At 34.3% G+C, this 26,245-nt stretch overlaps 1 protein-coding gene and 2 long non-coding RNA genes across 5 annotated transcripts; all 3 read right to left on the reverse strand.

Annotated features, from left to right (window-relative positions):
- Positions 1-1,788: 1,788 nt before the first annotated feature.
- Positions 1,789-11,292, reverse strand: LOC128292823 (uncharacterized). Of its 2 annotated transcripts, none has more exons than XR_008282759.1 (2): positions 10,959-11,012; positions 1,789-2,121 (listed from the first exon to the last, which is right to left on the reverse strand). It is a non-coding gene; the product is annotated as an uncharacterized LOC128292823 (long non-coding RNA). The 2 variants fall into 2 exon arrangements; XR_008282758.1 differs by lacking the exon at positions 1,789-2,121 and adding an exon at positions 9,911-10,197 and having other exon boundaries at positions 10,959-11,292.
- A 1,683-nt stretch (positions 11,293-12,975) lies between these two features.
- LOC108471943 (uncharacterized) lies at positions 12,976-16,213 on the reverse strand. Of its 2 annotated transcripts, XR_008283261.1 has the most exons (6): positions 15,897-16,213; positions 15,589-15,641; positions 15,460-15,515; positions 14,866-14,980; positions 14,457-14,570; positions 12,976-13,305 (listed from the first exon to the last, which is right to left on the reverse strand). It is a non-coding gene; the product is annotated as an uncharacterized LOC108471943 (long non-coding RNA). The 2 variants fall into 2 exon arrangements; XR_001869520.2 differs by lacking the exon at positions 14,457-14,570 and having other exon boundaries at positions 15,897-16,209.
- A 7,837-nt stretch (positions 16,214-24,050) lies between these two features.
- Positions 24,051-24,920, reverse strand: LOC108482187 (glycine-rich protein 23-like). The gene has a single exon (XM_017785306.2). The coding sequence runs from the start codon at positions 24,846-24,848 to the stop codon at positions 24,384-24,386; it is 465 nt and encodes a 154-aa protein (XP_017640795.1). The 5' UTR covers positions 24,849-24,920; the 3' UTR covers positions 24,051-24,383.
- Between the last annotated feature and the right edge of the window lie 1,325 nt (positions 24,921-26,245).

Consider the following 26,245-nt stretch of genomic DNA (forward strand, 5'->3'; position numbering starts at 1 on the left):
TCCGCTCTGTCTCGACGATCATTTCCAACACTAGCGATCAAGTGACTCGTGTGCTCACTGGGGTCGATCGCGATCTCGTCTAGAAAAGCCCAAGTGTCTCTAGATCGGCCTAGATCATCTCTAAATTTCTTCGATGACTGTTGAAAGGGCTTTCCGATGATCTCTTCTGAAACTCCTTTGCCCCACATCGCCTTTCCTTTTCTCCTTCATCGAGCTCCTCGGCTTTGCAAGCTCGCTCGACAAGCACCACAAATTCTCGGATTTCTAAAATGCCAACATACAACTTTATATCATCATTCAGTCCATCTTGAGCGTTTACACATCACACTTCAAGAAATGCATTCTCGCTGCATCTGGCTAAGCCTCACAAATTTTCGCTCATAGTCAGAACCGACATGGAACCTTGTTTGAGTTCAAGAAATTCCTTCCGCTTTTGGTCAATGAATCTCGATCGATATACTTTTTCCAAAACTCGGTTTGGAAAAACTCCCAAGTTACTTGCTCTCTAGGCACAACAGAAGTCAACGTATTCCACCAATAGTAGGCAGAATCACGTAGCAAGGAGATAGTACACTTTAGGCACTCATCGGTGTGCAAGATAGTTCATCGAGTTCGAATAGTATTGTCCAACCAAAATTCAGCTTGCTCGGCATCATCACTATCCGTAGCCTTAAATTCAGTAGCCCCGTGTTTTCGTATTCTATCAACTGGGGCTTATTTGACCTTATTTGGTCGCCACGGAGGCATTGTAGGTGCGGGGTTATGTTTGTTGGGAATGGAGGTTGTCGAACACCAGATTAGTTCGAATGTATTGGTTGAACCAATCATTCATCACGCTATAGAAAGCTTGTCTAGCTTCATCATTTGGATTACTAGCATTAGGTTGAGAGTCCACCGGCCTGTCCCTTGTGCGGAGCAGCGCTACACTCTCAAGATCATCACTACCGCTTCGGTCGGGATCGGATCCATTACTATAAATAAACACATTTGCAAATGTCGTAAATCACCACACTATCAAATAATCACATAAAATGGCATGTATAGCTAAACCCAAACGCATTACGGTAGTCCTAGAATCGACTAAACCGTAGCTCTGATACCAATTTAATTGTAACACCCCGTACCTGGGACCGCTGCCGAAGTCGAACACGAGGTGCTAACAGACATAATATAATTATTTTCACAGTCCATTTAAAAATTTCCAGACAGCTGGCTAACTGTGTCACTGTCACCTTAAAAATTATATCTTGAGTTCCACAACTCGAAAATCAGTTTCGTGATTTTTCTCTGAAACTAGACTCATAGATGCATCTACAAATTTTTTTCTAGAATTTTTTCTCGGGCCAATTAGTACAGTTTATTAGCTGAAGTCTCCCATGTTACAGGGATCGACTACACTGACCTTCGCGCATTACAACTTGGATATCTCCCTGTACAGGGCTTCAATACTAATGCCGTTTGTTTCTATAGAAACTAGACTCAAACAGGAATCTACACATATATGGCATGACTTCTAATTATCTCTGGTAAAGTTATAATGAATTTCCAAATTCGGAACAGGGAATCCAGAAACCGTTCTGGCCCTGTTTCACAAAAACCTAAATATCTCTTAACATACAACTCATATGACTGTTTCGTATCTTCCATATGAAAGTAGATTCATCAAGGTTCATTTACATAATTTATTCACTATTTAATTCCATTCCTACTATTTTTAGTGATTTTTCACATCCACATCGCTGCTGCTGTCAGCATCTGCCTTTAAGGTAGACTTTACCTATTTCATAGTTTCCATGATTCAATTAGCCCTTTTTGCATACATAGCACAAAGTATAATCATGATTAACCATTCCAATGGCTAATTGTTTCCAAGCATTTCCATACCTCTTAGTGATCAACATACAAAACAATTATAGTACTATGCTAAAAACGTATATAAGCCATTTTCGCATGGCTATCCAAATTTACACAAAATCCATGGGTACATGACCAACAACAAAAAGGGTAGTCCTATACATGCCATTTCAAAGTTCAACCAAAATTGTACCAAAAGGGGGCTTTGATAGTGTGGGAGACTTCGACTTCCAAAAATCCCGAGTCCGATAGCTGACGAGCCAAAATCTATAAAACAGATAAACAAAGAAACGGAGTAAGCAATTTATGCTTAGTAAGTTTTGAGCAAAGAGTTTAAGCACATCGGAAGTATAGCATTCATATAACTAAACGGATAATTCCATATATACATATTCTCAAATCATTCCTACTTCAAATTCCAGCCCTATATTCATACATAAGGGATCATTTTAGCCAAATACGGAGGCTCATTACTCGATCGGCGAATATTATTCGAAGGGGATCGACTATTCCAATGCACATACGAAACATACCTCATTGTTGGGACTTTACAAGCGTATTAACTGAAATTTTTACAGCAAGATCGCTCGTTCCCGAATCACGTACCTTCGGGATTTAACCGGATATAACCACTCGCACAAGGCCTTCGGGTCTTAGCCCGGATATGATCACTAGCATAAATGCCTTCGGGACTTAGCTCGGATATAGTCGCTAGCACAAATGCCTTCGGGTTTTGGCCCGGATATAGTAACTCGCATAAATGCCTTCGGATCTTAGTCCAGATATAGTCACTTAACACAAAAGCCTTCAGGACTTAGCCCGGATATCATTCGAATAACCATGCACATACATCAATAAATCATGACACATCCATGTTTCATTTTCATTACCAAAGCTCAAACACAAGACACTTATCACACTTACAAGTTTCGGCTTAATAGCCACATTCAAAGAGCATGATTTTGATTTGTTTGTGACATAATCTAATCGAATCATAATCTAGGTTCCATTGCTCGAAAACTTACCTCGGATATTGTCGAACGGCTTCAACGGCTATTCGATCACTTTTTCCTTTCCCTTATCCAACTGTGGTCCCCTAAGCTCTTGAGCTAATTCAAACAAATTTAACTTATCAAAGTCTCATTTTGCTAGCTTATGGCCGAATATGACAAGGAGTTTGATAGGTCATATGGCCACCTTTTAGCTCAAATACACAATTATCATACGCATTTTTAATCATATCAACAATTTAATACAATTCATTCGAACATCAAAAGAGAAGCTCAAGGTACTTAGCCCATATATACATTAGACATTAGAGTCACATATGTACGAAATCACAAATCGAATTCAACACACTAGCTAATATTTCCCCTTAGCCGAATTTTCTAAGTCAAGCTAAAGCCATCAATAGGCTACCAATGGCCGAACATATACATCTATGCTAAGGCCGATTGCAACACTTAATACATTCTACAAGTATGGTCACTTGTGTAGACTAAACACCATTTGTTTCAAGTTCAAAACTTGGCTAATACACATATATACACTATTAAAGCATCCTCTCCCTTTACACTAATTCAACACATGCATTACCCATAATATACCAAATTACATTCGGCCTTAGCACACAACTTGCTAGCCGATTCTTCTCCATCTAGCAACTAATGCACATACGAGCTCATTTGTTAGACTCTACTTCATCTAACAACAACCTTATTTCTCTTCTATATCCTACCATGGCCGAATGCATCACAACACCTTACCATTTCAATTTTGGTCATGGTTGAACAAGGAACTTAATGTCTCACTCAAGGATGCTAAAAAGGAGATTCAAGAGTTATCAATCCACCATCACATGCATCATTAACAAGCTTCACATTTAGCATGCAATGATATCAACACAAAATCCACCTTGGCCGAATACCATCCCCATGACATAGCAAAGATTTGAACCATGGGCTAATAAGAACATCAAGCTAGCAACTAAAAACATGCATGAATCTCATGGCTCAACATCAAACATACCTTAATCTTGATACAAGTATGGCGAACCTCCTCCTAATCCTCTTCTAAACCAAACATGGAGCAAGAACTCCTTCTTTCTTCCTTAGAATTTTCGGCCAAAAGAAATGAAAAGGATGAACACACTTTTTTTTTTTTGTTTCCTTTCCTCAACTCACGACAATGGGGGGATCACACCTTCTTTCCTTTTTCCATTTCCTTATTACCCATACTCCTTATTTTATTTATTCCAACATAAACCATTTACACAACATGTTTTATGACATGTTTTGCCCATCCCCTTTGTCATGGCCGGCCACTAGGCTTTAATTTAGGGAAATTTGACATGCAAGCCCATCATTTTCACAACATGCATTAATAGGCCAGTTTACATTTGCCTAGCACATTTCTAAATTTTCTCACATAAGTCCTATTTGATAAAATTCACTTACAATTAACAAAATTCAAACATGAAATTTTCACACATGCATATGTACATATAATGAGCATCCACTATGACGGCTAATTATTTTTATGACTCGGTTTAGTGGTCCCGAAACCACTTTCTGACTAGGGTCAATTTAGGGTTGTCACAACTCTCCCCCACTTAAGAAATTTTCGTCCTCGAAAATCTTACCGGTAAATAGGTTTGGGTATCGCTCTTTCATAGGGTTCTCGGGTTCCCAAGTATCTTCTTCTATCCCGTGTTTGAGCCATAACACTTTTACTAGCGGAACCCTTTTGTTTCGCAACTCTTTCACTTCACGTGCTAGGATACGAATTGGTTCTTCTTCATAACTCATATTGGCTTGAATTTCAACCTCTGATGGACTAATTACGTGCGACGGATCAGATCTATAACGTCGAAGCATCGAAACATGAAAGACGTCGTGAATCTTTTCAAGTTCAGGGGGCAAAATCAAACGATCACATAATCGGACCGACTCGTTCGGATATCTCATATGGCTCGATGAATCTCGGACTCAGTTTGCCCTTACGGCCAAATCGGAGTATCTTTCTCCAAGGTGAAACTTTAAGCAACACTTTATCTCCCACCTGATATTCAATGTCTTTTCGTTTCAAATCCGCGTACGATTTCTGACGATCTGTGGCTGCCTTTAGACTTTCACGGATTACTTTTACTTTCTGTTCAGCATCTTTAATCAAATCAACTCTGAAAATTTTACCTTCACCGAGTTCGGTCCAAAACAATGGTGTACGGCATTTACGCTCGTACAAGGCCTCGTAAGGTGCCATCTTAATACTTGATTGAAAACTATTGTTGTAAGCGAATTCAATCAAAGGTAAATACCGCTCCCACGAACCGCTGAACTCGAGGATGCAACATCTCAACATATCCTCAAGTATCTGAATTATCCGCTCGGATTGACCATCGGTTTGGGGGTGAAAAACGGTGCTAAAATGCAACTTGGTGCCCAAAGCTTCTTGCAATTTCTTCCAAAATTGTGAGGTGAATCTCGGATCTCTATCCGACACAATAGAAATAGGTACCTCGTGTAATCTCACAATCTGAGAAACATACAATTCAGCTAGTTTATCCAATGAAAAATCCGTACGTACGGGGATAAAGTGAGCCGACTTAGTCAGTCTATCAACAACGACCCAAATCGCATCTTTCTTACTTGCCGACACTGGCAACCCAGATACAAAATCCATCGTGACTCGTTCCCATTTCCATTCAGGTATCATGATCGGTGAAGTAAACCCGTAGGCACTTGATGTTCGCCTTTACTTGTCGACATATTAAACACTTCAAACAAAATCGAAAATGTCTCGTTTCATACCATGCCACCAAAGCGACGTCTCGGATCGTTGTACATTTTCGTACTCCCGGGTGAATTGACATTCGGCTACAATGAGCTTCGCTCGAATCATTGAAATGAGTTCGAATTTCTTGGAACACACAACCGATTTCGTACCTCAAACAATCGTCATCATCAATTTGAAACTCCGATTCCACATTCGAACACATTCAGCCCGTTTTGCAACCAACTCATCGTCGACTTTTCGAGCTTCACGAATTTGATGAATCAATAATGGTTTGGCCTTTAATTCGCTACTAACACATTGTCGGGTAGAATAGACAAGTGTACATTCATCGTCAGTAAAGCAAACAAAGTGATTTCCGCTTAAGGCGTCCGCAACCACATTAGCCTTTCCGGTGATAATCAATGACAAGCTCATAATCTTTTAACAACTCGAGCCAACGTCTTTGTCGCAGATTCAAGTCTCTTTGAGTCATCAAATATTTGAGACTTTTGTGATCCGAAAATACATGGCACTTCTCACCAAATAAGTAATGTCGCCATATTTTCAAGGCGAATACGATGGCAGCTAATTCGAGATCGTGGGTCGGATAATTTTTCTATGTGGCTTTAATTGTCTCGACGATAGGCCACAACTCGACCTTCTTGCATCAATACGCAACCTAACCCAAGTAGGGAGGCGTCACTATAGATGACAAACTCTTTGCCCGATTCGGCTGCACTAAAATTGAGCTTCAGTCAAATAAGTTTTCAGTTGATCAAAACTTTTCGACATTTTTCCGTCCATTCGAACTTAACATCTTTTGAAGTAGCCGTCATGAGTGTGGCTATCATTAAGAAACCTTTACAAACCGCTGTCGGTAGTGTAAGCAAGTCCCAAAAAGCTCGAACCTCAAGAATATTTCTGGAGGCTTCCAGTTAAGTATGGCTGAAATTTTGCTCGGTCGACTCGAATACCGTCTGAGATACCACATGACCCAAGAAGCTAACCTCTCTTAACCGAACTCACACTTGCTGAACTTAGCATATAACCGCTTATCCGTAAAATTTGCAACACTAATCTCGGTGTTCAAAGATGTTCGGTCTCATCTCTTGAATAGACCAAGATGTCATCAATGAACACAACTACGAACCGGTCCAAAATCGTTCAAGATCCGATTCATCAAATCCATAAATACCGCAGGGCATTAGTGAGCACGAACGGCATCACTAAGAACTCGTAGTGACCGTACCTCGCTAAAGCGGTTTTGGGTACATTCAATCTCGAATCCACAACCGATAATAACCCGATCTCAAATCTATCTTTGAAAACACCGAGGCTCCCTTTAGTTGATCAAACAAATCATCAATACTGTGAACGGATATTTATTCTTTATCGTCACTTTATTCGGTGACGATAGTCAATGCACAACCTCATGGTTCCGTCCTTCTTTTCACAAACAATCTTGGTGCACCCCAAGGTGAGAAACTTGGTCGAGCGAAACCTCTATCCGTCAATTCTTGCAACCGAGCTTTCAACTCTTTTAACTCGGTTGGTGCCATCCGATCTGAGCTATCGAAATCGGCATAGTCCGTGTACAAGCTCAATACCAAACTCTACCTCCGAACAGTGACAAACCCGGTAATTCTTCGAGAAAACATCCGGTATTCACAAACCACCGCAGATTCGGGTTTTATTTCTAACTCCTTATCATCAAGTACATACGCAAGGTATGCTTCGCACCCTTTCTTACATATTTCGGGCCGGCATTGATGATATTACGGTGGCAACCCTTTAAGTCCGTAGACTCAACTCGGATCATCTCGTTATTTGCGCACCTCAAATCCATAGTCTTGCTTTTGCAATTCACAACCGCATCATGCACGGTCAACCAATCCAAACCAAGAATAACATCAAATTCATCAAACGGAAAAAGCATCAAGTCCGTGGGAAAAGCAGAACCTCAATTTCTAGGGACATTTCTTACACACTTTGTCGACAAGCACGTAACGACCCAAGAGACTTGACACCCGAATTACGAACTCAGTAGACTCAATAGGTAAAGTCTTATTGGATGCTAAGGTTTCGCATATATAAGAATTAGTAGAACCAGGGTCAATCAAAGCAATCACATTAGTATCAAAAAGAGTAAAAGTACCGGTAATAACATCCGGCGAGGAAGCATCTTCGCGGCGGCAGTATAGCATAAGCCCTAGCAGAGCGCGAGCCTCGGATCTGGTCGTAGCATCTCTAGATCCTCTCTGACCACCACTAGCATTGCCCGTATTTCTAGATGGTCTACCTCGAGCAATGGTAGCACCGGTTCCCACTCGATTTGCATTCATTCGCACAACCTCGGGCAATCTTTAATGAAGTGGTCAACTGATCGCACTTGTAACGGGAGTCGTCACGGAATCTACAACTCCCCGAATGCCATTTACCACAACATCGGCACTCCGCTCTGTCTCGACGATCATTTCCAACACTAGCGATCAAGTGACTCGTGTGCTCACTGGGGTCGATCGCGATCTCGTCTAGAAAATCCCGAAGTGTCTCTAGATCGGCCTAGATCATCTCTAAATTTCTTCGATGACTGTTGAAAGGGCTTTCCCGATGATCTCTTACGAAACTCCTTTGCCCCCACATCAGCTTTCCTTTTCTCCTTCATCGAGCTCCTCGGCTTTGCAAGCTCGCTCGACAAGCACCACAAATTCTCGGATTTCTAAAATGCCAACATACAACTTTATATCATCATTCAGTCCATCTTCGGAGCGTTTACACATCACAGCTTCTGAAGAAATGCATTCTCGCTGTCTGGCTAAGCCTCACAAATTTTCGTTCATAGTTGGTAACCGACATGGAACCTTGTTTGAGTTCAAGAAATTCCTTCCGCTTTTGGTCAATGAATCTCGACCGATATACTTTTCGAAACTTCGGTTTGAAAAACTCCCAAGTTACTTGCTCTCTAGGCACAATGAAGTCAACGTATTCCACCAATAGTAGGCGTAATCACGTAGCAAGGAGATAGTACACTTTAGGCACTCATCGGTGTGCAAGATAGTTCATCGAGTACCGAATAGTGTTGTCCAACCAAAATTCAGCTTGCTCGGCATCATCACTATCCGTAGCCTTAAATTCAGAGCCCGTGTTTTGGATTCTATCAATTGGGGCTTATTTGACCTTATTTGGTCGATTCTCGGAGGCATTGTAGGTGCGGGGGTTATGTTTGTTGGGAATGGAGGTTGTCGAACAGCCGTATTAGTTCGAATGTATTGGTTGAACCAATCATTCATCACGCTATAGAAAACTTGTCTAGCTTCATCATTTCGATTACTAGCATTAGGTTGAGAGTCCGTGGCTTGTCTCTAAAGGGAGCAGCGCTACACTCTCAAGATCATCACTACCGCTCGATCGGGATCGGGATCCATTACTATAAATAAACACATTTGCAAATGTCAGAAATCACCACACTATCAAATAATCACATAAAATGGCATGTATAGCTAAACCCAAACGCATTACGGTAGTCCTAGAATCGACTAAAACGTAGCTCTGATACCAATTTAATTGTAACACCCGCACGGGACCGCTCTTTGAGTCGAAACGAGGTGCTAATGACATAATATATTTATTTTCACGATCCATTTAAAAATTTCAGACGGTGGCTAACTATGTCACTGTCACCTTAAAAATCATATCTTGAGTTCCACAACTCGAAAATCAGTTTCGTGATTTTTCCCTGAAACTAGACTCATATATGCATCTACAAATTTGTTTCTAGAATTTTTGGTCGGGCCAATTAGTACAGTTTATTAGTTGAAGTCTCCCATGTTACAGGGATCGACTACACTGACCTTCACGCATTACGACTTGGATATCTCCCTGTACAGGGATTCAATACTGATGCCATTTGTTTCTATAGAAACTAGACTCAAAGAGAAATCTACACATATATGGAATGACTTCTAATTATCTCTGGTTAATTTATAATGGATTTCCAAAGTCGGAACAGGGAATCCAGAAGCCGTTCTGGCCCTGTTTCACGAAAACGTAAATATCTCTTAACATACAGCTCATATGACCATTTCGTATCTTCCATATGAAAGTAGATTCATCAAGGCTCATTTACATAATTTATTCACTATTTAATTCCATTACTACTATTTTTAGTGATTTTTCACATCCACATCGCTGCTGCTGTCAGCATCTACCTTTAAGGTAGACTTTACCTATTTCATAGTTTCCATGATTCAATTAGCCCTTTTTGCATACATAGCACAAAGTATAATCATGATTAACCATTCCAATGGCTAATCGTTTCCAAGCATTTCCATACCTCTTAGTGATCAACATACAAAACGATTATAGTACTATGCTAAAAACGTATATAAGCCATTTTCGCATGGCTATCCAAATTTACACAAAATCCATGGGTACATGACCAACAACAAAAAGGGTAGTCCTATACATGCCATTTCAAAGTTCAACCAAAATTGTACCAAAAGGGGCTTTGATAGTGTGGGAGACTTCGACTTCCAAAAATCCCGAGTCCGATAGCTGACGAGCCAAAATCTATAAAACAGAGAAACAAAGAAACGGAGTAAGCAATTTATGCTTAGTAAGTTTTGAGCAAAGAGTTTAAGCACATCGGAAGTATAGCATTCATATAACTAAACGGATAATTCCATATATACATATTCTCAAATCATTCCTACTTCACATTCCAGCCCCTATATTCATACATAAGGGATCATCTTAGCCAAATACCGGAGGCTCATTACTCGACTGAGCGAATATTATTCGAAGGGGATCGACTAATCCAATGCACATACGAAACATACCTCATTGTTGGGACTTTACAAGCGTATTAACTGAAATTTTTACAGCAAGATCGTTCGTTCCCGAATCACGTACCTTCGGGATTGAACCGGATATAACCACTCGTACAAGGCCTTCGGGTCTTAGCCCGGATATGATCACTAGCACAAATGCCTTCGGGACTTAGCCCGGATATAGTCACTAGCACAAATGCCTTCGGGTTTTGGCCCGGATATAGTAACTCGCATAAATGCCTTCGGATCTTAGTCCGGATATAGTCACTTAACACAAAAGCCTTCAGGACTTAGCCCGGATATCATTCGAATAACCATGCACATACATCAATAAATCATGACACATCCATGTTTCATTTTCATTACCAAAGCTCAAACACAAGACACTTATCACATTTACAAGTTTCGGCTTAATAGCCACATTCAAAGAGCATGATTTTGATTTGTTTGTGACATAATCTAATCGAATCATAATCTAGGTTCCATTGCTCGAAAACTTACCTCGTATGTTGTCGAACGGCTTCAACGGCTATTCGATCACTTTTTCCTTTCCCTTATCCAACTGTGGTCCCCTAAGCTCTTGAGCTAATTCAAACAAATTTAACTTATCAAAGTCTCATTTTGCTAGCTTATGGCCGAATATGACAAGGAGTTTGATAGGTCATATGGCCACCTTTTAGCTCAAATACACAATGATCATACGCATTTTTAATCACATCAACAATTTAATACAATTCATTCGAACATCAAAAGAGAAGCTCAAGGTACTTAGCCGATATATACATTAGACATTAGAGTCACTTATGTACGAAATCACGAATCGAATTCAACATACTAGCTAATATTTCCCCTTAGCCGAATTTTCTAAGTCAAGCTAAAGCCATCAATAGGCTACCAATGGCCAAACATACACATCTATGCTAAGGCCGATTGCAACACTTAATACATTCTACAAGTATGGTCACTTGTGTAGACTAAACACTATTTGTTTCAAGTTCAAAACTTGGCTAATACACATATATACACTATTAAAGCATCCTCTCCCTTTACACTAATTCAACACATGCATTACCCATAATATACCAAATTACATTCGCCTTAGCACACAACTTGCTAGCCGATTCTTCTCCATCTAGCAACTAATGCACATACTGAGCTCATTTGTTAGACTCTACTTCATCTAACAACAACCTTATTTCTCTTCTATATCCTACCATGGCGAATGCATCACAACACCTTACCATTTCAATTTTGGTCATGGTTGAACAAGGAACTTAATGTCTCACTCAAGGATGCTAAAAGGAGATTCAAGAGTTATCAATCCACCATCACATGCATCATTAACAAGCTTCACATTTAGCATGCAATGATATCAACACAAAACCCACCTTGGCCGAATACCATCCCCATGACATAGCAAAGATTTGAACCATGGGCTAATAAGAACATCAAGCTAGCAACTAAAAACATGCATGAATCTCATGGCTCAACATCAAACATACCTTAATCTTGATACAAGTATGGCCGAACCTCCTCCTAATCCTCTTCTAAACCAAACATGGAGCAAGAACTCCTTCTTTCTTCCTTAGAATTTTCGGCCAAAAGAAATGAAAAGGATGAACACACTTTTTTTTTGTTTCCTTTCCCTCAACTCACGGCAATGGGGGGGGGATCACACACCTTCTTTCCTTTTTCCATTTCTTTATTACCCATACTCCTTATTTTATTTATTCCAACATAAACCATTTACACAACATGTTTTATGACATGTTTTGCCCATCCCCCTTTGTCATGGCCGGCCACTAGGCTTTAATTTAGGGAAATTTGACATGCAAGCCTATCATTTTCACAACATGCATTAATAGGCCACTTTACATTTGCCTAGCACATTTCTAAATTTTCTCACATAAGTCCTATTTGATAAAATTCACTTACAATTAACAAAATTCAAACATGAAATTTTCACACATGCATATGTACATATAATGAGCATCCACTATGACGGCTAATTATTTTTATGACTTGGTTTAGTGGTCCCGAAACCACTTTCCGACTAGGGCCAATTTAGGGCTGTCACACTCCTGTCCAAAACTAATGTTTTTAAGTCTTCAAATCAGGTGTGAGATCTAAACCTAAATCTTTGTGTTTAATTGAAAACTTTTAAAAAAGTAGCACTACAACAAAACAGGTTTTTAGCGGCATTTTTTTGGGCCTATAAGCGCTGCTAAAACTATTTGCGGCGTTTTTACAAGCGCCGCAAAAATGTCGCTAAAGACAATGCCGCTAACATTTTGTGACGTTTATGAAAGAAACACCGCTATAGAACATGATTTTTAACCGCGCTTTCCCCACAAACGTTGCTATAGAATAGACCTTTAGCAGCGCTTTTCTCACAAACGCCGCTAAAGAACATGACCTTTTAAAAAATTATTTTAATTAAATAATATTTATTTCTATGATAAATTATATTATGTTTAATTTTTGAAATTTTAACTTTAAAACTAAATATAAAAATTAATGAATTTAAATTTAGTACATAAATATTGAGTCAATATGTAATTTAATACATAAAAAAACACACACACACACAGACACTCACAAAGTATTACTATTTCTAAAACAAAATTCATCCTGGTGAGAAAAGAATGCCAAATCATCATCACCTCTCATTAATCAAAGGAAAAAGATCAAAAAAGAAGAAGAAACAATATACAACAGAGGGCTAGCTCAAGCTTAGATGAAGCCAAAGTATTGCAATGCCTGCATATAACTTAGAGAATTCCTTTGATGCTTTCAATTCAACCGCCAGACAATCCAAAACACCGGAACAGAAAACCAAAGTATGCACCTGTAAGCCAAAGTCAGGCCAGTAAGGAAATCACTTATACGACCCTTAAAGCCACATATGTCAAAGCACATTAACTGATCTCTTTGAATTATGACATGGAAAGATAAATTTTTAATAATGCCGCCATAAAGCAAGAATCATAATTTATTTCAACAAAAGAGAAATAAAACATTGTTGCTAATAACCAGATAAAACAAAAAAAAATCAAACAGCATAACTGCACAGGCTTAGGAGCAAGAGGGAATTAAAGGAACTAACCTCCATATCTAAGACTATCCTTTTGCTGAAAAGAGTCTCAATTATTTGCAATAAATGCATCACCAAATACATATATATGAGAAAATGAAAATAATATTTCATAGTTAACTCATATCAAGAAAAACTAAAGGTTTCACAATACAATGGAATGCTTCCGTTATTTAACAAGGAACAATAGTATTAATTTGCAAAAAGTAGAACAGAAATAGAAACATGCTGCACTACTGTTGTTTAACGTTATATAGAAATTATTCTTTAGTTCTAATATCTAAAATTACAAGCACAAAAGGCAATATCAGGGTCAGATGAACAGTTAGATTTGACTAAAAATACCAGTAAATCTAATAAGCCCTAATTATAAATCTAAGGATTTGAAATCTAACTTTGGAACAAATTATAACACAAAACTAACAACAAAAAACACAAAAATGTCTCTAAGTAACCCCAAAAGACCAAACATCTGCAATCTAAATATTTCCAAAAAGTCTCTAAGTTTTCATTCATATGAAGTTCTACTCAGCTCAACTTAGAATAGTATGTCTTATAGACCAAAAACTATGGAAACAGGGAATAAGAATTACCTTCCCATCATATTTTTTCCTAGACAAAACATCCGGTGCAATGTAGGCTGAGGTTCCCATGGTAGATTTGGGTTGGGAATGAAACACACTTGACCGAAACATGCAGTACAAAGTTAATAATTTAATTTTTATAGCTATGGTTTTGGACTCTTTGGTCGGTGTTTGACATCCATGCTGAGCACATTTTCAGGTATAGATATGGGAATATGATAGTCCAAGTGTATGGAAAAAAGTAAAAAAAAAAAAAAACTAAATAAGCCCGCATCAAATATTATAGCAGCGGACAAATTCAAATATTTGGCATGTACCCACATCTTCACGATCAACCAAGTCTGTAAGACGACCTCCATTAGCCTATAACCTATCTACTACACCAAGAATCCTTCTATTTATCCTCTATTTGGTGTTCCCTAGTGTATCCAGGGCCTGATGCATGAGAAATAATAGAATCATTGTAACAAGAGGCTATACTGAACAGTGATATAAAGTTGGTGAGTGACAACAATTTATCAGAATTGTTCTCATTTTTAAGCTCAAACTTAGACATTTATTCAATTATATAATTAAAACAATAATCTTATATAAAAAATAATATAATATTTAATAAATATTCATAAAAAATTAATAAAATATGTAATTACATATTAAATTAAATGAAATAAGCCTACACTTAGAAGTGTAGAACATAAAAATATAAATGTAAATCTCAAAGATTTCAAACCTCAAAAACAAGCTCTAATTGCTTCCTTAGAGTTCTAACAGTTTCACATTGTTGCTTTGCTCCATGTGTCCGCATGACATATGATGGTAAAAAGAAATAAGCACCATGGTTATACCTGCCAAAGTATCACAAAGTTCATTAGTGATTGGATAGGAACTGAACAAGTGGGAATATAATCTCATATATATATATATATCAAAATGCCGTAAAGACACCACAACAAGTTTTAAGAAAAAAGTCATCCATTAACATATATACTTAAAGTAAAAGTTAGACAAGCATTACAGGTGAAAGCAGTGCAAAGCCCTGATTTAGGCTCAAAACTCTAAAGCTCATAAATGAGAGAAGAACTTATAACACAATAAAAACAAGACTTTTCAGTAAATTAGCCAATTGAATCATTTGAACCTTCATTTGTACAAAAATCAATTATATATATTAAAATGGATACCTAGGAAAAAATTAAGAAGCAACAGAATGCACAAAGAATAGAAAAGTGGTGGAACAATCATAATTATTCTGTAACATCAGAAACGAAGAGAGGAAAAAAAGTCAAAAGGGTGGAAAAGGACAAGGGTAAGGATGAATTCATACTGGAATTCTATCAGGGTATTTTCCCCTGAATCTGGTAGCCTCAGCACGCCTTATCTCTGGATATTAAAAATCCATAAATTAACGAAAAGCAACCAAAGAATAGCTAATACATGATCAGCAGTAACATACCAAAATCATGTTCAATCTTGAAGCTGCTTTTAGTCATATCTGCTGATATATCACTACAGAACCATTAGGATGTAAAGTCAATTAATACCCTATTTTTAGACCTTACCGTAGACAAAAACCACAAAATTTAAAGTAGGACAACAATTCAAATTCAAGTTAAGATATCCTTTAATTCCAAATTAAATAAAAAAGAAAGAAGAAATAAGAATCCGATCATCATAAATTCAAGACAGTAAAGAAGAAGAAACCCAAATCATATTTGATATTGAGAAACAAAAAGAAGAAGAATTCAAGATTTCTTTTTTTACCTCAGCAGATATAGAAAAGGCTGTAAGGATTGAATTGAAACAAAGAGATGAGGTGACAAAGAAATCAACTAAAGATGGATGAGGTGTTGTTGTCTTGAAGATTAATATGAATGAGAAGATGATAAAAATAGGTGTTTATTTAAGATTTGTTTTAGTTTGGGGGCATTTCTCCTCCAACTGGGCTAGGTTGCTAACCAAGTAACCGCCACGTCAGTCTTCTACGGTATTTGGATTTTCTTCAATACTTATCCAATATTGGAATTGGACGACGCTTTCTCATTTCACTTCATTTTAGAATCATCCTTGGTGAGCAAATTTTATTAGAATACTACACTGTTTCAAATTTTAAGTATATATGTTAATGGATGACTAATAATAGGAATAAACTCAATAACATGGTAGAGTATCATTTATCATCTGCTTTGCATCTGAAACAGTCTGAGATTGAGCTAATTCGAGTAAATCCCCTTCCCATTTGGTTAAATTCTGCAACCATTTTTAACTGATAATAGGAAATGCGGAACAATTTCTTAAAAAAAAAACCTCAAACCAAAGAAGAAAATAAGAATAAGAGAATTAGAACCTCATTACTATTAAGATCGATTAACAGAGGAAAGTAACTGCAAACAAAGAAACGAATTATAAAAAAATTGAAAGGAAAAGAAATAAAGAAGGAACCTCAACATCAGAGGGTCCTTGGCGTAGTTGACTTCAGAGGTTTTACGAGTGTGTTCGGCGACTAAAAGGCAATTGAAGTCGACTTGAGAAAACTCCATTTCCATGATTGTTTTCTTCTGTTAGTTTGGAAAGTGAGGGAAGAGTGTAACCGCTAGGATTTTTTCTTTTTCTATTAGAGAAGTGAAGTAGAGAAGGTAACATAAACTCCATTGCTTCTTTGATCATTGCTTCTACTAATTTCAAGTGAAATTTCCCAAATTTCTTTTGGGGGGGGGGGGAGGGAACCGATTTTGAGAAAAAGAAAGGAGGGAAAAAAGAAAGGAGGGAAAAAAGAAAGATTTCATATCGAATTTTGGGATTTCGGAGGGAAAGGGGGAATCAATTTTGGGAAAAAGTATTAAGGTATTTTGGGTAACAAAAGAGCGCCGTTTTATGTAAGACTTTTTGCGGCGTTTTTAATAAAAACGCCACAAAAAGTCATTTTCCTTTACATAAAATGGCGCTGTTTTGCTCCGCTAAAAATTCCTTATTTTGTTTTAATATATATAAACTTTATCATTATTTCTTAAATAATTTAAACTATATTGATCATTTTAATATATTAAAATAAATATTATCTTATTTACAATTATATAAGAAATTAATTAATATATTAATTAAAAATCAGTCACATACCAAAAAAACTTTAAAATTATTTTAATTAATAGTATTTTTTTCATTTTGACATGTATTTTTCTATGTTTTTACTTTCAAAGTTTTTCTCAGTATAATTCAAATGTTGCTTCAATTTTCTAACAGTAAACCCTAAACCTTGAACCTTAAACCATAAACCATAAGCCCACACCCTAAACCCTAAATATATATATAGATTACAATGGATAAAAGTAATTAAAAAATAATCTTATTGTTTACTTAAACCCTAAAATAATTTGATTTTTTATTATTTTATCAAAAACCCTAACCCTTAAACCTTAATAGCCTAACCCTTAAAACCATGAACAGTACTACGACCCTAACTATAAAACAAAAAATCACAAACTCTAAACCCTAAACCCTAAACCCTAAATCAAAAACTCTAAACCCAAAATAATACATATTATATCATAAACCCTAAACTCTTAAACCATAGACATTAAACCTTAAATCTTAAATCATAAACCCTAAACCCCAAAATAATAAACATTATATCATAACCCATATCCCTTAAACCCTAAACCCTAAAACGTAAATAATAAACCTTTAATCCCAACCCTTAAACCATAATTAAATATTTAATTATATGTATACACCTAAATTTTGATAGAGATACATCTCGTAATTATATATGAATTTCGGTTTAATGTGTAATTGTAGACATGAAATTCAAATTGTGGTTTAAATATATAGTTGAAACTTTAATTTTATTTAATCATACACATTTTAAAAATAAATACATCAATATATTTTTATATTGAATAAATATAAATATTTAATTATGTATGAAATATATAAATATAAAATGATGTTATATCAATAATTGTGTTCATAATTTATGCTTTTTGGATTTAGCCCATTGCACACTAAACCATTGTTCATGTATGCTTTTGGGACTTAACCCATTTTGATATATATATTTTTAAAATAATAATTTATATTTATCTTATTTAGATTTATATTATAAAAAATCCAAGATACACAAGTTAAGTAGTTCATTATATTTACCCTCAAACACTAAACCATAAACCATAAATCCTAGACTATAAACCCAAAACCCTAAATTATAAGCCCTAAATACTAAACCATAACCCATAAACTAAATTGATTTTTTTGCGGCTTTGATAAAAAGCGCCGCTAATGCTCGATCTATAGTGACGTTTTTCAAAAAGCGCCGCTAATGTCACTAAAGCTCACATAAGCTGACGTCATTGTTCTTAATTTTTTTGTGGCATTTTTCAGAAAGCATCACTAATGGTCGACCTATGGTGCGTTTTTCAGAAAGCGCTGCTAATGCTCGATATATAGCAGCGTTTTTCAAAAAGCACCGCTAATGCCACTAAAGCTCACATTGTGCTTAATTTTTTACGGCATTTTTTCAGAAAGCGACGCTAATGGTTGACCTATAGCGGCGTTTTTCAAAAAGTGCCGCTAATGCTCAATCTATAGCAGCGTTTTTCAAAAAGCGCCGTTGATGCTCGATCTATAGCAGCGTTTTTCAAAAAGCGCCGCTAATGCTCGACCTATAGCGGCATTTTTGGTCCTAGCGCCGCTAAAACCCCATTTTGTTGTAGTGTAGATAATTAGCATGTGCGAACCCTTAAGGAGAACCCCATATTGTGCGAAGCCTTAGAATAGGCAACCTCATGTGCGATCCCATATGTAAAACAATATAGGATTAGACATGTGAAATCTTAAAACATACAAACAAACCCATATAATCTACATGTGAACCTTAGGTTTTTACCAGCGAACTTTAGTTAGTAATACATGCAAGTCACATATATACGTGCGAACCACCACTAGTGTGAGCCAATTATATAATATCACATACGAATCCTACTATTTTATGTGAACCATAAATATGTTTTATGTGAACTCATATATAAGTGAACACCTATATATGTTATATGCGAACCTTATGCATGTTATATGTGAACCCTTAAGTTGGTAGTATGTGAACCCTATACATGTTGCATGCAAAGTCCTGAGATAGTAGTATGCGAACCTCATATATATGTTACATGCGAACCCTATATATGTTACATGTAAAACTGTATATATGCGAACCTATATACATCATATGTGAACCTTATATATATGTTAAATGTGAACCCCTATACATGTGGCATTGTTGTTTTCTTTTACACACGTAAATTACATGTTTGTATATGTGAGATTGATGAATGCATGATCACTTGCCATTTAATGCTAGGCATGAGAGTTTGAACGTTGCATCAATTGATGATAAAAAGTATAAATATGCTAAGTATATGTACATAATTACATAAAACCAAGTATGGAGGACAAAGGAGTTTCGTAGTGGACAGTAGCAATTGAAGTACACACTGAAAGTCAGTACTGCACGAAGTAAGAGATAATGTCATCCAAACCGGATAAGCCAGGGTAGTAGTTTAAAACACCATCTAAATTAGTGAAACTGAGATGATAATTTAAAAAGCTATCAATATTGGACAACCAAGACAGTAAGTTATTGTAGTAAAAATCATCGTCACATATGATGAGCAGAACAACTATTGTCATTGGAAATCAAATTCGAGATGGTCAGTTCTTAATATAGGATTTGGAGTGTCGGGCAATGCTCGTGGGCAGTTAGGATGGTTGGTGGGAAATAAAAACTATATTTGTATTATATTATACCATAATCTGTATTTACACTAATTTATTATATGTTTCATATGTCATGTCAAATTTGATACTATGCTATTAATTTGTTTTGTTTTTTGTTTGTTCAAATATGTATAATGGTTTAGAATTTAGACTCACACCGAGTTGTTGTAAGCTCACTCCCACTTTTCTTTACCTCCCCGATAGCACTGAAAATTAGGACTCAAGATGGCATCGGAAGATCCTCGGAATAGCAAGCCATTTACTCTTCATTATTTCTATATTTAAGTTTTATTTAAAGTATTCCTTATTCGTTATTTTCAGGACTATAATTATTATATTTCCACTTTTATATCTTAGGATTAACTCTGTTTAGTTTATTCGTAGTAAAGCATGATATTATATTATTTGCATGCTACCTTTAGTTAGAATACCATTAAAACAATTGTTTTCCGTTGTTTTTCAAAATAAAAGAGTTTGATAAAGTCTTTTCTCGAAAACCTTAGCCATTTTCAAAATACCACGAAAAATAATGATGAAATTAAATTGTTAAGCAAAGTTGATTTAATAATAATGAATGTTTTTTGAAAGAATGATTTCCATAGAAATCTAATAAAGTGGCTTACAAGATCACTTCGGTGATCAAATGTAACGCCTTTGATTAATCTAGAAATTCCTAGGTCGGGTCGAAGGTATTACATAGATATATTTAATAGTTGAATATATCAAATAACTTATTAGACATTTTTTTTATTTTAGGTAAATTACATAGTTTGTCACTCAAATTTCATAAGTTTTCATTTTGGACTTTCAAAATAAAAAAAAATTGCAAATCAGGCATTATTTGTTTTCGTTTAATTATTCATTGTTAATTTAATGTTGTTGTATCACCCAATATGTTTTCACCTTGGTCACTCATTTTATCTTTTAAAAATTTAATTTATTTATTTTTTGAGAATTAAGTTAATTCTTTTAGTAAAAGGGAAAAATGGGGTTTTAGAGATTAATAGGAACATCTTAGATTTTTAGGGAATATTATTTTATCATTTTAATTTATCTTATTTCCTTTTTAAAAAATTAATTTTAATTTTTCAATAAAAAATGAGATTTTACTAGGAATTATCTGGATTTTATAGGAAAAACAATTTATCTATTTAATTTCCTTTATTTTTATTTTCCTTTTTAGAATTAGATTTAGTATTTTTCCAATATAAAGGAAAAACTTAGATTTTACAAAAAATTACTGAGTTTTTACAAAAAAATAATTTTATCTTTTTAATTTCTTTTAATTTTTAGAAAGTTTTTCTATTAAAAGAAAAGGAAAAAACAACGATTTCTTGTGAGAAAAATCATGAGCGTTTTACAGAAAATTGAGTTATAAGAAAAATCTTGAGTTTCATCTCCACAATTGAATAACTTAAATTACTGTAAAATTAAGATCTTTTTTGAAAAAATAAAATTAATTTTAAAAGTAAGCGAGTAACCAAAATGAAAATTTATTAAAATTATGTGATTAAATAAAAGTAATTGTTAACAATAATGCTCAATTTGCAAAGTTTTTCTTTTTGTTTAAAATGAAAATTTATTAAAGTTGAATGACCAACTGTATGAAAAATATTTAAAATTATATTTTAGTATTTTATGTGTAAAACTATTAGTAAACAATTATGTATAAAAATATTTAAAATTATATTTTAATATTTTATGTCTAAAACTATAAGTAAACAATTATGTATAAAAATATTTTTAAATGCAAAGTTGCAATTTGATTCGATATCCCAATAGAAAATATGTCTATATCAATATATTTGATAATTGAAAGTGTTTTTATATCAAATAAGTTGTTAAATATTGTTATGTATTTAATCTAGGTGAATAAATCATGAAAATATAACTCAGATAACTTTTATTATGGTTTTTTCTTTGATTAGTTAATTTACCTGTTTCATATTATTAAAATTGTAGGATGCTGTTTTTGTTTATGATTTAATTTTCCATGCATATTTTCTGTCTTTTCATGTTTTCTGAGTTTCATTAATGTGTAGCTATAATACACACACATATCAGGCATTAAAGGTAAAGAAGTAATTTCATGGCACCCAGGCCGTACACATGGTAGACATGCAAACGAGCAGTTCAGTATTCAGTTGCCTTGTATATATTAATAATAGCCACACCAATAAACGTGTGATGTCTCATATGCCTCACTGTGAAAGGTTTCAACATTCACTCGATTTTGTCAAAGAAATGAAGAATTTAGCTTGACTTATCTTCCACAAATAATAATCAGAGATTGAATTGACTTTAAGGAGAAAATGAAATTATTTGAATGGATTTAAGTTGATTAAATGGGTTAAAAAAATATGTCATCCATTTTTACTATTATACATATTAATAATATAATATTTTAATTAGTTCAGCTATCCATATACATTTATATAATTACTATAAAAATTATAAAGTACAATGTATAAATAGATTTGTAAGTATAATTAAATAAAACATATATATAATTACAATTAGATCAATCATTATAATATATAAATTAATTAATTAATAATAAAAATATATTTAAATAAATTCGAAATATAATATAAACGCATTGTGAAAGTAAAACTCAAGATTTTAAAATTTACAAACCCTCGTCTTATCATTAAATCAAAGATTCATTAACATTAAATTAATATGATATCAATTTCTTTTATATAATTAACAATTATTCAAACCCAGCTACTCTTAATAAAAATGAAATTTTCCTTTAACCTCAATCAAAAGTGAACGAATTAAATTATGTGATTAATTCAATTAACTCAACTGTAGGCGAATAATTTTGCAGCTTAAATCCTTGCATTGCATTCGTGTCGTCTGCGGTGCTGTAAATCTTAAAATTATTTGAAGAGATTCATTTTATTCATAAATCACATAGATATTTATTTTAGGTTTCGCTTTAAAAAATATTGATTTCAACTTAATCACTAATTATACTAAAAATTCATTCACGTGGGTATATGTATGAAAATAAAAATAAAAAATATATGTATCTAAAAATAGCATACAATAAATAATAAAATGTATAATTTGTAGCTAATTAATAAAATAACACATGAACTATGTACGATATTAACTTTAAAATAAAAATAAATTGTTTATAAGTTGATGTCGTTTTAACTTGAGACATTAATCAAATACGTAATCAATACTAAAATTTTTATCATATGTGTATGCCTTAGAAACCATTAATATAGAATACAAATTTGTATTTAAAAATAACATAAAATAAATAACAAAACATATGGTTTGAAACTAATTAATAATAACACACGAAATATGTATGATATTAAAATTAAAAATTAGATTAAATTGTTTATTATGGTGCTCTCGTGAATCTTAAGTCGGTATTGAGTTGACTTGTGACACCAACTCAATAAATACAATATTAATACAAAAATCCTATCATGACGCGTATGCGTGTGGAAACCACAAATATAGACACAAAGGTGTGTTTAAGTTATTCATCATTGCGTTGTTATCAATTTTAAGTCGGTGTTGAGTTAGGTTGTTATACTAACTCAATCAAATACATTAGTATTATATCTACAATTGATGAAAGTATTAAAGTGTGTATAATAAAATTAAAATGTATAAAAATTCAAAATAAAGCTTTAGTTGGATGGTAAATTAAAGGTTTTGTTAATACAATTTGGTTGGATTCAAATCCCAACATATACATATTTTTATTTTTCTTTAAATAAAAGACTAAAATACCATTGAATAATATAACTTATTTTAATTTAAAGAAGGTATTTTTATAATTTTTCTAATCGTGTTGGTGACTTGATTAAGGGGTGACACCAACTTAATGGGAAGCTTAAATAATAAGTATATAACTAATGGAAATAATAATGTGTATAATAAAATTAAAATGTATAAAAATAAAAATAAAAGAAATAATAAAATGTATAAAAATATTAAGATAAAACTTTAGCTATAGTAAATTAAAGATTTTACTAATGTAATTGATTTAGATTCAAATCTTATAATATGTATATTTTATTGATTTTTTAAATAAAATAAAATACTCTCAAATAATAAAATTTATTTTAGTAATGAAAAGATATAATTTTCACCTTTTTAGGCACTGGGGGAGGAAAAAACTTGTTTAAGATTACAACACGATTCATGCATGCAAATATTTACCACGATAGATAAAATCAATTACATCTAGGCGAAACGATAAAACCTCATTGCTAATGGTGATTTAAATCCTCAACACTGAGATGCGATTACATTACCATGCTGTGATGAAAGAACTTTACAAACTACTGAAGAAAAAAAAAAACGAACACTGCAACGGAAGACGAGTGACAGCTAACATAACATGTTGTCTCCGAAGACACTACTAGAAAAAACCTAAACCACTTAAGACATAAACATCTAACATCTAACATCACAACACCTAAAATCTAGACATCACCAAATCACGAACCATCAAGGGGATGGGAAAATGCCACTGCCACCTCCGAGGCTGCCGCCACCGCCAATACCACCACCAAGTCCTCCAACACCGCCTAAACTGCCCAGGCCACCGATACCCGTATAACCGCCTATTCCGGCGGCACCACCGATTCCACCAATTTTCCCAATCCCACCAAGGCCGCCAAGAAAAGGGATTCCACCAGCAATTCCACCATAGCCACCCATCCCAGCAAAGCCACCAACTCCACCGTAAATAAAATTCTTCTTGTCATCAATGCCACTCGTACCCTTCGGTGAATCCGCCTTCGGTGCATCGGCTTGCAACGTTTGCTCCTCCGTTGAGGCACCTGGCATCGTTGTTTGTCGGTTATCGAGGCCGACATGGCTAGGCACATTACGTGCATGGCTAGCTTGCACAACCACCAAAACAAGCACAAGAGATGCGAAAACCCTACCCATCTTTCCTTCTTTCCCCATAAAACGGCTGTTCACTGGAGTTAGCTAGCTAGTTTTGCATGGAAATGCCTTATATATAGGAGACTCAAAGGTGGAGGACAGTTGAGGGTAATAAAGGTTGAAAATGAGACTTGCTTCTCACAATCTCGAGACAGGAAATTCTTTGAATTTGGCATCAGAGTGTTAGGTAGAGGAAAAGAGGAGAAAATTTAAGGAAGTCATGTGTTTTGTCACCAAAGTGCATCGCCTTTAATAAACCAAACACTTCATTTGTATGAATACTTGGTTCGGTTCGACTCAACAGTACGGATTGACCAATAGTACGTAAACTTTATATTAGTGTAGAGTTTGATTCATTGAAAACGAATTCTCAAAATCATTTTTAGAAAATGATATATGTTTTTTTGAAAATTTAATATTTTTTAGTATTTAAATGGATCTGTAAAATATCTTTTGTTGTTTAGCATATATGTGGAATTTTGTATCTTTTATTGTTTTATTGAGTTTATTTTATATTTATAAATTTATATTTTACATTGTTCATTGTAAAACACATAAATATATTTGTTATAAAATATTATAGTACAATTTTCTTTTAACAATCTGAATTTATTTTATAATAAGAAAATATTTTGTAAAATCAATGTCATATATAAACTTAATAATGATGCTTAATTGAACTTAATTTAAATTACATATATTACATATATGAGAGTACATATTGACACATTAGAGTTGTATGGATAAATGAAGCTAAGCATTATTGAAATAAATAATCAAAATTGTATAATTAAAATATTCATATTCTTATACTAGGTTAAAATATGTTATAAGTACTTATACGCTTCGTAAATTTAAAATTTAGGCTATGTACTTTTATTTTTGGTTACCTACTTTTTAGATATCGAATTCAAGTCGGTTTTAGCATAAGTAAAAATATTTTTGTTAAATTCATGTTCATTATAAAGTCATTTTTAGTTACATGAATACCGAATATATTTTATTTAAAATGCGACATTAATAAAATTGACAAAAAATTTACAATGTTAACAATTGGACTTGATTTTCAAATTTGAAAAGTAGAGGATTAAATTCTTGAAAATAAAAGTACGAAACTAAATTCTAAATTTGTGAAAAGTACATAGACTTATGACATATTTTAACATTTATACAACAAAAAATTATTATTAATATATTTATAATTGTAATAAATGTTAACAATTGGACTTGATTGTCTAGGGTACATATGCTTATTTGACGTATATCATGGACACACTCGAATCTAGAATTAAAATCAGTTAAGTGCCTATTGTGAGAGAGTTTCTAGATGTGTTTCCTGATGAACTTTCTGGAATGCACCCTAAGAGGGAGATAGAGTTTTTAGTTGAGTTGGAACCAGGGACGCCCCCTATCTTAAG

The sequence above is a fragment of the Gossypium arboreum genome, chromosome 5 (assembly GCF_025698485.1).
Source record: "Gossypium arboreum isolate Shixiya-1 chromosome 5, ASM2569848v2, whole genome shotgun sequence".
NCBI classification, from domain to species: Eukaryota; Viridiplantae; Streptophyta; class Magnoliopsida; order Malvales; family Malvaceae; genus Gossypium; species Gossypium arboreum.

Bases quoted from the DNA above. Each gene is read 5' to 3' on its own strand.
- LOC108482187 (XM_017785306.2), bottom strand. From the start codon at position 24,848: ATGGGGAAAGAAGGAAAGATGGGTAGGGTTTTCGCATCTCTTGTGCTT.